The sequence below is a fragment of the Rhipicephalus microplus genome, chromosome X (assembly GCF_043290135.1).
Source record: "Rhipicephalus microplus isolate Deutch F79 chromosome X, USDA_Rmic, whole genome shotgun sequence".
NCBI lineage: Eukaryota > Metazoa > Arthropoda > Arachnida > Ixodida > Ixodidae > Rhipicephalus > Rhipicephalus microplus.
In genome coordinates this window covers 448,757,819-448,770,634 of record NC_134710.1, presented here as the reverse complement: position 1 = coordinate 448,770,634, position 12,816 = coordinate 448,757,819, and the positions used below count along the sequence as shown (strand labels likewise).

At 46.6% G+C, this 12,816-nt stretch overlaps 1 protein-coding gene across 2 annotated transcripts; it reads right to left on the bottom strand.

The window, feature by feature from the left end:
• Nucleotides 1-2,991: 2,991 nt before the first annotated feature.
• LOC142776633 (uncharacterized) lies at nt 2,992-12,090 on the bottom strand. Of its 2 annotated transcripts, none has more exons than XM_075880602.1 (6): nt 9,102-12,090; nt 8,941-9,043; nt 8,485-8,569; nt 8,360-8,401; nt 8,108-8,223; nt 2,992-7,669 (listed from the first exon to the last, which is right to left on the bottom strand). In XM_075880602.1, exons 1-6 carry the CDS (start codon nt 9,395-9,397, stop codon nt 7,505-7,507), a joined length of 807 nt encoding a protein of 268 aa, XP_075736717.1. In that variant the 5' UTR covers nt 9,398-12,090; the 3' UTR covers nt 2,992-7,504. The 2 variants fall into 2 exon arrangements, with proteins under 2 accessions (XP_075736717.1, XP_075736718.1); XM_075880603.1 differs by having other exon boundaries at nt 2,992-3,151.
• Between the last annotated feature and the right edge of the window lie 726 nt (nt 12,091-12,816).

The following is a 12,816-nucleotide window of genomic DNA, read 5'->3' as shown; positions in this document are numbered from 1 at the left end:
GGATCGCACAACAGTCTACACAGACTCCAAAGCCGCAGCTAAAGCCTTTTGCGCCGGCACGGTTTGTAAAGAGGCAGCCCGCGTGCTCTCGCGTGCAACGTTACCTGATACTAAAGACTTGATCTGGTTCTCCAGTTACAGGGGCCATGATGCTCACCCTCTCATTCCTGACGCCAATGAGCTAGCTCACTCCCGGACGCGAGACCTTACTCGCCACGCCAGGAGTGAGGGCGGCGCATGGCCCAAGGGTGAGCCATTGCAGCGGGACGTACAAGGAAATTTGTCAGCACTCCCGCCTTGAGCGCAGAAAGTTTCCTCTACCCCATCCTTATCTAACGAGACCGCAAACTCACTTTACGTCTGTTACAAACAGGTGCTTACCCTTCACCTATCTCTTATCCACGTTTTATTAGTGACATTACACCGGGCTGCCTTCGATGTGGGTTCCCCAGATGCAATTTGCAACATATCCTGTGGCAATGCCCCATGCTGCATGCGGCTGCAGGGTCTCCAGCCACAGAGGAACAGTGGACCGCTCTCCTCACGAGTCCGAAAGAGGAAGATCAACTTCGGGCTGTCCAGAGAGCCCACGACGTGGCCGTCGAGTTCCACCTCCCGGTCCCATCGTGGCCGCGGCCCGCAGACGAGTCCCCTTAGGGGGACTTTTCTTCTCAGGACAAAATAAAGTTCACTTCAGTCAGTCAGTCATCCTCTATTGTACATGTATGTAAGCGCAGAAGAAATCAGTAATAAAGGTAAAAACCACTCTCACGTGTAAATTCACATATAAACCCAATAAATTGGCTGGGGGTAGCCATCGTAGTAGCTCAGTTGTAGAGCATCGAACGCGGTATACGAAGGTCACCGGTTCGGTTCCTGCTCACAGTAAGTTATCTTGTCACCCACTTTTCTTTCTTCCCATTTACAATACAATTGGGTTTAATAACTTCCTCTATACATTCCTTGGCATCATTGCCTTTTATATCTCTCTCTCTCGCTATATATATATATCAAAGGGTATGACCCGTGGAACGAGAACATGTGAGCTTGTGCATTTACCGACGGGATCAGTACCCAATCATCAACCACCTTTGTAAATAACCATGCTTAAAACTTACCATAACAGTATTGTGGTGAATGTTCTGGGTAATGTGACCAAGACGACGAAGCCACTACCGCTAGGTCCACGCCGAAGCCAACGCAACATTCAGCTGCCTTCAACCCTACTGGAGATCCTGATGTCCAGCAACCGCGACCGACACTCATCCTCTACTCTTCTGTCGTGGACAAGCAGCGGCTCGTGGCGCCACAAGTAGTTGTTTTTTTTTAAAGAAAACCAGGTGAGTACCCCGGAGAACGTTCTTCACTGTTCAAACGGCAAGCTATTTATATCTACCACTTACCGCTGCTGTCTTTTCGGCATTACCAGTAATATGGCACAATGAGTGCTTGTCGCCACATGGCGCAGCGGCGTCCCCTCTAATCTTCCTACGCGTACTTTGCCCGGCTTAGAGAAAGGAAGCGACGCTCCCTCGCACACCCTTATCTCAGGGAGGCGAGGAGGGGACAATCGTACGCATTGGCTGGCTTCGGGATTTACATGGAACGATTCTGTTGTAGTTACCGGGCGCAGAAAGGTCACTGCAATCATTGCAGTCTCCGTTCGCGAAAAGCGCGCGCTTTTCAAACTCAGCGAAGTAACAACTGAGACGCTTATTCACGTGCAACCGTGCCTGTGAGTACGGTTTATGCGTAACTTCTGTGCGAGAAACGCGGGGCACATTTCGATCTGCTTCCTATTCTGCGCGTGACCTTTAAAATTGTTGCTATCGTGTTCATTGCTTTGCCTTTGTGGCAAAGCTGTGAATTTTATGTGAAGGCCCACTACGATTCCTGCGCAATGACAGTCTTTGAATTTCTTTTCGAGTACGACAAGTCTTTCTTTTTAATTGTTTCCGGGGAACCTAGTTTTCAACGAAGCCTTTTTTTAAATAAATCACATGTTAGTTACGAGGACTAAATAGGTCACATGGTATGTGAAAAAGTAGTACAGTTCATACTTGGTGATAATCTGTTCAAAAACTACCTTAAAAACTGTTCCAGTGTTTGGTGTATCTTTAGCCACTTAAAATATGCACTGGTACTCCACGCTGATGAAAAATTGTATTTTCAAAATGCCAGGACGACATTAAATGCCGCTAACTGCTTCAAAGCAAGGTTCTTCTGCTCCAAATTTGAAATTTTGCTGTTCCAAAAATTACTCTCAATTTAGGCTTGGCCGTCTCACCCATCATTTCACTAGCTTTCATTTATAGCACAGCACTCGTGCAAGCATGCTAAACTGTACATACACTAATCAAAAACAACCCGATCCGGCTTGAAGCAGACAAGCTGTTAATATATCAAGACATCCAGTTAAGGGCTTCCCATCGTAAAATCAGAAGATGCCTTACTTCTTCATTCACCCATCCCTTCCCTCAGTGACTCGCAGCTGGTTTTTTCGTGAACTACTGTGGATGGTGAGCAGAGTCGCACACCCGCACACAGCCTTTTCCTCGTGTCGTCGCGCATCGCATCTGTTCCCGATTGTATGTACCAGTCATTCAGGGAGAAAAGCACTTTCGCTGGGCTCGCTTCAAACTGTCTTGCCCTGGGATACGACCACGCACGAGGTAAGCGGTTGGTTGCATGTGCAAACGGAATAACTTCGAGTGCAAGACCACCTAGGACCTCTCGTTCTTCCTTTATTTATTATCGACCGAACTCTCGGATCATGGCTTATGTGCAGGGCACGCTATGCGCAGCGTTTGTCCGCAACAACGGCGGCACACGAATCGTACCTCGTCACCTACGCAAGCAGTGCACAAAAACAGGAGACCGAGATCCCTTAAATGCACAGAAAATTCGAGGTATTGTGTGAGCACCTCAATTGTTAAACGATGCAAATGCACATCGTTTTGACTTTCCAATGCAGGTCACAAGTCTGAAAAAGGCAATACAATCTAAGACATTTAGTTCTTCATTTGTTACCGACCAGACATTCAGATCAAGGTTTATGAGCGGTGCGTTCTTCACAGCGTGTGTCCGCGACAGCGGCGGCGCAGGACTCATCCGTTGTCACCTACGGAAGCCGTGCACCAAAAGAGGAGACCTGGATTTCAAAAGTGAAAATAAATGCGAGGTATTTTATGCAGCACTTCAGAATCTTCAACAAAGGTAATGCTTTGTTTTGACTTTTTGATACAGGTGATAATTCCGAACAAGACAATACCACCTAAGACCTGTAGTACTTCAATTATTCCCGGCCTCACTCATATCATGGCTTGTCAGCAGTGCACGCTATGCGCAGCGTATGTCCGCGACAGCGGTGGCGCAAACTTATCTCTCGAGGCCTGTGCAAGCCATGCATCATGTCAGGAGACCGGGACTCGTAAAGTGAATTCAAATGAGAACTGTTGTGTGCAGATCTCACAATATTCAACGAAGCTAATGCTTATCATTTGGACTTTCTAAAGCAGGTCACAAGCCCAAACATGATAAGACAGTCACTATTTGTGGCGTTTTACTTTGAAATAATGGTGCGTATGTGTGTGTATATATATATATATATATATATATATATATATATAATATTGTAACAGGGTTTATTTGCAGAGTAGAACGCAAAGCAGTCAGCAGCATACGGCCAAGCGCAGCAAGCACGAGCTTATGCTGATGGCAATGCCCCTGAGGCGCCGAGAAATGCCGCTGAAGCCCCTCTTCTTCACTACAATCACCTTCCCCAGAAAAAGGCGCCATGCTGGCGGATTAGGGAGAAAAAACGACTAATGGGTCATAGTATGGCTTGAGGCGGGCGTCGTGGACAGTGTCGCGGCCGCAGTAGCGTATGTATGTGGATGGGATAATGGGCTCCACGATATATGGCGCAATTATGTAAAAGTTCCAAATCCGGACAAAGGCGGTCTCTTCCATTGAGTCGCACGCGATTGGCCCATACAAGCTGTGACGAATGCTGTGACGTTATGAGTGACGTGGACTGGAATGTCAAGTGACTTTTGTTTTTCGGTTTTCGGAGAAAGGCGAAGGAATGGTCGGAGAGACCGTCCAAAAGCAACCGGATGGATTGAAACGGCTGCAAGGTGGCCTGGATTGGATTGAAATGGAAAAATTGCGCGACTTTTCGGCACCGGGGCACTTAAACAACATGGCGTTTCCCACTGACATGGTACTTCGCCTTGCCTGTGCGGTAGCTTCAACCGAGCAGAGGCGACAACGCGAGGTAAAAGATGCATTTGAAGAGTTCAGCGAAGAAGAGTTCCGGCAATGTTTTCGTCTGTCCAAACGAACAGTGCGTAGCTTGTGCGACGAACTTGACCCTATCATCGGATGCCAGCGAGCCAGTGGCCTTTCCACAGAGAGAAAGGTGTTGTGCGCGCTGCGATTTTTCGCCACCGGTAGCTTCCAGCTGAGCATTGGTCGCGAGGAACACATCGGCATGTCTCAGCCGGCGGTGAGCAACACCATCCACGAGGTGACGGAGGCGATCATTACCGTGGCTGCTAGAAAAAGGGTGATGGACTTCCCACTGACCACAGCTGCCAAGGATGAGGCGAAGGCGGAGTTTGCACGACGTGGTTGCATCCCAGGCGTGCTGGCGTGTGTCGACGGCACGTTGGTCGCCATTCGCAAGCCAGAAGGATACAGCCTGGCCGACACGGCGAGTTTCATGTCCAGAAAGGGCTATTATGCCCTGAACGTCATGATCGTAAGTACCGTTCGGATCCTTTCTTACTCGCCCATCGGAGTAGCTGTTCAGTTTTGACGTCGGAGCTGGGAAAAGTACCAATTCAAAGAATAAGGGAGAACATGCGGATAAACGAGTGCGTGCTAGTTGGTGGCTCTCATGGCCTCGGTTATCATAAGTGGCAAGTGTTTGTGTAAGTGAGCCAGTTGTCGTATTTTTTGTCCTCGTTTTGGCATGCATGCGCAATGAAGTTGAGCATTTTGAAGGTAATCAGAATATGGGCTGTAGTCGTAGCAGAATTATACACACGATAGAGAAGTATTTCAAACACGAAAGTACTTATAACCACAATTGCATAGGCTAGCTGTGGTATGTACGAGTGTTCTTTCCCAGTAGCATGGCGTAGGTTTTCATTTATCGATCATTCAGTGGAAGTCCTAGCCATGTGTACTGGGGAATGGTCATTGCCCCCTTCCCTCCTCAGTTGCTACACCCTGTCCCTGTGTTCCCCTCTAGGTGAAACTGCATGTACCAATGACTGTACTAGTATGCATTGTTTCCGGCTTATGTGTAGAAAGAAGGGGTTTGTTTGGAGCATAGATGCAGTACTATTTTGTATCACTCATTACAGGTGTGCAACGCACGGCTGCGCATCCTTGTCGTGGACCCACGATTCCCAGGTTCGTGCCACGACTCCTGGGTTTGGGAACACAACCCTTTGCGTTCACGCCTAGCTGCACAGCTGCAGCCTGGCGAATATCTGCTTGGTAAGTATTAATGTGAACTAACTGGGGTAGAGCACTCAGCCGCCATTTTTCTATTGCAGGAGACGCAGGGTATCCCCTCGAGCCATGGCTCCTCGTTCCAGTTCCTGGCAGTCACCCCGGCAACACCTCCGAAGGCCGATTCAACAAGGAGCACGCATCCATGCGCAATGTTGTGGAAAGATGTATCGGAGTGTTGAAGAGCAAGTTCCGCTGCTTGCAGCACTTTCGAACGATGCTCTACAACCCCGATCGAGCAGGGCGAATTATTTATGCCTGCGCTGCTCTCCACAACATTGCATTGGACGCGGGGGACTGGACCTTGGATGAGTATGTTGGGGACATGCCACCAGTTGAGGATGACGATGGGGAGCCAGGAGAGAGCTATGTGCTCACACCCCGCAACGTGCTGCTCAGAGGACAGCAGCAGCGCAGCGCTGTCGTGGGCCTTTTTTGAAGTGCACAGGAATGCGGTAAGCTGTCATATCACACACATAACTTATTCATACTAATTCCAGTGCACCCAGGCAAGACAGGGCCGTGTTTGCCACAACACAAAGTACTTACTCGTGCTTCAACATTATGCATGGTGGCAATAGAAAAATGCTGCATTTTTTTTTAAATGTCACAAGAATTAGGCAACGGAAACACCCTTTTCTATATCAGTGATCACAGTCACAACAGACTAGATTGGATCAAGCGCATATGAGGGGCACCCTGTGCTGACTGTTGCCATCAAAAGATTGTGGGAACAATGCAGCAACGTCACACAACTTCTTTCACGAAAACGCATAAAAATTGCAGTTACATTAGAAACATGTTGCAAGAACGCATGATACGTATGTCCGTCTCTTCTCATAGTCATTGACTGCAAGCATTCAATTGTACACATTTAGGCTTGCCGAGCACAATGCCGTGCCGGCTTTTTGTTCATTGTCCTCAACATTGTATAAATATTTAAATAATATTTCATTTGATTTAAATTCCCGACTACAGTTATACTGCAATGCTACAAAATACGTAAATCAAAGCAGCAAATAACATGTGGGTTCTTTTGATGACACACGGCATGAATATTTGGCTCAGCAATCTTGCTGCTCCCAAAGTATACCACGTTAAAATTAATTCCTGCAATGAGTAATTTACAATGAAAACAGTCGCTGGCATGTTACTGTGATGATGACCCTTTTCATTAGTGAAACTGTGCGACATACCCACTTGCTAGTTTAGTGATCTCAAAAAAGACTTGGTTGTAGTTGTACCTTAGCCTCATTGCGCTGAAATGACAATATCACAGTGTAAGCAATTTTCGGCAGGTAAACATGCTTCATAAAGAATGCAGCGAGCTGCGAAACAGTGTGAGGCTAAAAAATATCACAGTCCAACACTATGTGGTGATGCTGCATAAAAAGCGCAGTGAGCTAGAAAACAGTGAGGCAACACAAATATCACAGTGCTAAAAACATTCACAAAAAATGTCAACTATACGCTCTTGGTCTTTGTGTGGATGACTAGACACCTTTAAGATGGTGGGGGGAGGGGGGAGACGCTGCCTCACGAGTAGGTCGAACATAAATTGAGAAACGCATATATCGAACATCAAAATAGATGAAAGACACGTGAAGAAAAAAACGCTGTACTCCTTGTACAAAGTAAATGCTAACTTAAAGGTAGTATAAACCAATAATGCATGATAAACATTTAAAACATTAAAAACATGATGTAAAACTTAAAATAAACGCATATATCGAATATCAAAATAGATGAAAGACATGTGAAGAAAAAAATGCTGTACTCCTTGTACAAAGTAAATGCTAACTTAAAGGTAGTAATATGTATTAAATGTAAAAAAAACAACGTATGAAATGGTACGCTGACTGCAACACATAAACATATAAAAACTAATAAACCAATAATGCATGATAAACATTTAAAACATTAAAAACATGATGCAAAACTTAAAATAAACGCATATATCGAACATCAAAATAGATAACTATGTATCTCTTTCCCGCAGAGGGCCCTCAGCTATGGCCCGCTCCAAGGATAGGACCGCCTGCAGGATGCTCTCCTGTGCTACGGCCGCCCGCTCCTGTGCTGCTGCCATACGCCGCGCCAGAGAAGTTATGTGCAAGGCTGACTTTCTGATCCCCCGCACCTCCTGCAGTGAATCATCATGGTGGAAATGTTTGCATGAGCTGCTGAAGAACTCTCGACCATCTCGTGGCTCGAAGCTGCTGCTGTGGAGAATTGCAACGTGAACAACAATTTCCCCTCAGTTGAAAATTCATTGGCCTGGTGACATCCTTTGAAAGTGTGAAGCTTCGTGTACAAGCTATGCCCTCTTCGTTTGGATCAACAAACAATTGCTGGAACTACTCTTCATTCATCTCCTCAAATGCATCTCTTACCATCAAACAGCCCTTTTCAGGGCTAACCAACCTTTTGCCCGGCAGTTTATCATTGCAGATGTCAGATACCGTGCCCTCAATACAATGCATGTTTCTTATTTACAGCCCAAGTTGGTTTCAGTCATCATAACAGAGCATCAAAAATGTTCACACCCTTTACGTAAAATTTAAACAAACGGTCTACTCACATCAAGCAACTTCTCAGTCAGCTCGAGGCTCTGGTCGCACTGGGAAGACACCCGCAACAAGGTGTCGGTGCGCCGTGGCCTCTGTCGACGGCGAGGCCGCACAGGAGGCTGAGGCACTGCAAACATGCAGCATTATCGTCACCGCATGCTGTGGTAGGCTTTAAGTCTATGGCCATGTTGTGGATAATTGGGCAATTCGAATAACATACTAGAGGTTATTTTCTCAAAACACTTTGATAATCAATAACTTACCCGGTGCAGCGGGGCCGCTTTCCAGGTAACTTGGGGGGGCTTCTGTGGAGTAAAGAATAAAAGTTCACGAACTGGGCGCACATACGTCCTATAATCAATAAAACACTAAGTTCTCAGATGCTTACGTGTGGCTGTGTCACTGTCACCTGCTGCAGCCGCTTCAGTGGCTTCCACCTCGACCTCCATTGCAGGAGCGGGAACATCCGCCTGCTGGAAAGTGTCGTGGGCATAATCTTTCAGAAAAAGGGCATTCGTTACCCTGGCTATTTTACAACCTTACCTACTAAACATCTGCGGAAACGTTCTGCAGCTATTCAGTGGTCATTGATATCACGTATTACCATTTTAGTGCATGCACTTGCCCGCAGGCATTTCGTGTCTGTTTGATAAATAAATACGCCTTTTACTGCAAGGGCTGCAAAGCGAGATTTCAGTTGACAAACCTACCTGCTTTTGAATTCTTTTTCCTGCACTATCTTACTGTTCAACAAGGTTCCCCTAAAGGCACCCCTTACAAAATGGACAAACTCTGTCATGGCACCGCTCAGGAACCCGTGATACTGCGGCGGCAGAGTGCTTACCTGTTGATATTCGAGGGAACCGAAGACGCCACCGAAGCGTGCCAACCCAGTGAGTTGCAACACGCGACCACGGAAGCCTGGCAGACGACCCCCTCCAGTGCCCCTGGAAATATACACCAATGTCAAAGAACAAATCGCCCGCACATTCAACGGTCACTCACGTTTGTGCCTCTTTGATGGCGGCGGCGTCACGGCGGGCCTCGTGCACCTGCCTGCGCCACCAAGCCAGCCAGTCATCCACGCTTTTCTGCGCAGGGCCTTCAAGGTTCAGCGCGTCGCTGAGCTCTTGCCACAGCCGCCGCCGGTCGGCGACCGTGACGCCATGCTGCAGCTCAATGGCTTTCGCCGCGAGCTGCGGATGTTCGCTCATAAAGGCGAGCACCAGCGCGCGCTGACCCTCGGAAACGCGGATGAGCCGCTGCTGCTGGTGGCTAACGATGCCGTTGCCCTCCGCCATGACTGCGCTCGACTGAGCCAACGGCTTCGAAAGTTGCGCCGTTTAGTAGTGGAGTTTTGAAAACAGTAACTGCTTGAAACAAAGTTGTTCCTAGCGCCACCACAAATCGTCCCGCTAAATTTAGCGTTGTTTAGAACAATAACAGAAAAAATACGTTTGGATTGTATCGTATTCCTTATTAAACAATTGAAAACTAGTGCCAACACATTTTAATAGTGTGCAATAATAGTCAAACACTTCTGAACATGTTACAAACACTTTTCACTTTGCTATACGGCCCCCAAGTCAACGTCAAAATGATGACGCAAGCCTCCATTTCCCTCATTGGCTGTTCACTTCCTCTCGTCCTCGCGACCGCTGCGGACCGCCCATTTTTTGACGTCACCGACAGACCGCCTCCGTCCGGATTTGGAATTTTTACATAATTGCGCCACTAGTTGACTAGTGACGTTTGCTTCACAACGTGGTATGGCCCGAGGTATTTGGGAAGAAGTTTTGCGGAGCGGCCAGGTGCGGTAACAGGTGCCCGAAGCCATACCAATGAATCCGGTGGAAAGTTTCGAGCCAAACGGTCCCCAGGCTGGCGGGATTGCAACTGCCACTGGTCCTCGGTAGAAATAGAGCGGGCAAGCTGGCGGCATTCTTCAGCATGTGGGGAAGCTTAGGACAGAGTCGTACTTTCGGACTCATCGGGTTTATATGGAAGAATAGTGTCTACTCTATTGGAAGGTTCTTGTCCGTATAGAAGAAAGTACGGCGAAAACCCAGTAGTAGCTTGTACGGCAGTATTATACGCGTAGGTGACGAACGGGAAAACTTGGTCCCAATTCGAATAATCAGAGGTAACGTACACCGATAGCATATTGCCAAGAGTACGGTTCAAGCGCTCCGCCATGCCATTCGTTTGAGGGTGGTACGCTGTACTTGTGTGGTGCACGATTCGGCATTCGTTGAGTAATGCCTTCAAGGCGTCAGAAAAGGCACGGTCTCTGTCCTTTAAGAGCTCGTGAGGGGCACCATAACGCAGAACGAAACGTTGCAAAAGAAACGTTCCAACGTCACGGGCTGTGGCAGTCGGTAGCGCCGCTGTTTCGGCATAGTGTTCAGATGGTCTATCGCAACAATAATCCAGCGATTACCAGCTAGATTTGATGGTAGGGGGAACATGTTGAGAACCTGTCGTCTTACTGAAACTTCGTAGAAAAATAGCTATATGTATTAAATAGTGCCCCGTGAATGAACATTCAATTAGCACAACTGACTGGTAGTGTGTGTTAAGGGTCCCGTGCCACGTCTAATTTTAAAAAGCAGTCTGTTACGTTCAATACGTTGCAATAAGTTTGATAAGCATTGAGTGAGAAAATGTCTCTTTTGGAGAAACACACGAACAAGCCGGTAATTTCAATTGAAGAATAAGCGTGCATCGAAGGCAGAATATACCGGTTTGTTTGCCTTTGTTGCAAAGTGTCCCGATGAAGGACATTTCGTGTTGTCTAGCAGACCGAAGAAGACATGGAGGAGAAAATCAGGCACAAAAGGGTCAAAATCCCCCAATAAGCCTATCTGACGTTGATGAGTCTCATGACATCTCACACAAAAAGAAAGTTTTGAGGCAGGTAGGTAGTTGTGGTTTCTGTAAGCAACTCACATACAATTTTATTTTGCCATATGCTGCGAAATATGTGCATGCATGCATATTACTTTTTGCTGGAGTAAAAAAAATGCAGGAGCCAGATGGCGTCAAAAAAAAAAAAACGACAGCTCGATGATGTTCTGCGCCAGCACGCACTCCATGCCCTGCAATGCAGTTCTGCCGTGTCAAGTAGAACATCACATTTAAAGGTGAGTCGTAATACTGTGTTTTTAGGTTAAAGGGACTGACAACCTATTTTTCTATTGACCCCCCTTTTTTTTCGGAGGAACAGAAAGCTCACCCCTCATAATGCTTTTAGCTGCAGCAGTTGATCCGAAGAGTGCGCTTCTTTTTTGCGAACAACTTTCGACCTGAAAAGCCACCATAAATGTAGGAAGGCATTCTACAGCAACACTGTGAAGTGATAGGGATACCAGCAGCCCCCTCGGCAAACTCTTTATTTAAGCTCAAGCTTCTGCTTTCACAGGAGTGGGTAAAACTGTGGTTAACCGCTTTCCTATTGACATTTTCAAGTGTCGATATAGGAAGCAGGTAGCATAACTTTTCTAAACGCTCGTTATTACGGGAGGTCCCTGGTGGTGGTGCTTCATTTGGCCAAGGGATTTAGGCACGTACGTCCCGGGGTCCCGGCACGACCCCCACTGCGCAATGCGTTCACGAGTCCACATAGTTTGAGGTCCCTGAACCACATTGCGAGCCATGCACTTATAACCTCAGCGATGGATCCTTGTTTAATGAGAAAAACCAGGTTCCTTTCAGAGTACACAGGCCTGTCTTCTCAATAACGACATTATTTCGGTTCGTGTTTGAACTGGTTGTCTGCACGTGACAGTTCTGACAGTAACAAAACCTTCTAGGATCGTGTAACAGATAGCTGCAAGAGGCAGCCGCAGACTAGCCAAAAGGTCTCACTCACCGTTTCCTAGTCTTCTAAGGCAATAATATCAATATATTCTTTTCTTACTTCTTGTTCTTTCAGATTTTTACATCTAGTATAGATCCTCTGTTTCACAAGCTTATTTTTCATAGCTACTGGCATTGCACTGCTTTCCCCCCCCCCCCCACCCAAAAGGAAGACATTCGACACGCCAACCACATCCGACTCGGAGGACAATTTAGTTCCAGAAAGCAAAGTTATTGAGGCAAGGAAAGAAGCTAAATTTTGGAAAGTGCAGTATCACCTTCAATTCGAGCACAATGCTACACTGAAAAAAGAAATAGCATATTTGCAAGATGCCGTGAAAGCCCAATTAGCTTCATGTGAAATATGTTTTTACTGGATTTTCTTTCTGCATGCTGTGTGTCACCTGTTTGAACTTAAGGGGGGAGGCTACCCTGGAGACCGAACTTTTTTAATTTTTAAGATATCTGGATGAAACTTTTAGAGGTTGTTCACTACAATAAAACTAGCACAACTGCTAAGTTTCACGAAGCTGTGTTTCTTAGTTCCAGAGTTATTGAGGTTTAACTGGGTGTTTCACATGGGTGCCTGAGGAAGAGTCGTGAGAAATCCCAGGACATAGCAAAAGGCTGAAATTCATTGTGGTCGTTCCTTGATAGCTATCCCAGGGCGCTACAAAGCCGTTTTTTTTTAATTCCCCACCCCCCCAAAAAAATTTTCACGCATCTTTGAATTTGATGTAACCAGTAATGACCAGATTCATCAAAAATTGTTTGTTTATTATAAATTAACAGCACCAATTTTCAAAAAAAGGAGCTTGTTACGCCCTTGCAAAGTCATTCAGGAACAGAATAAAAAAAACGG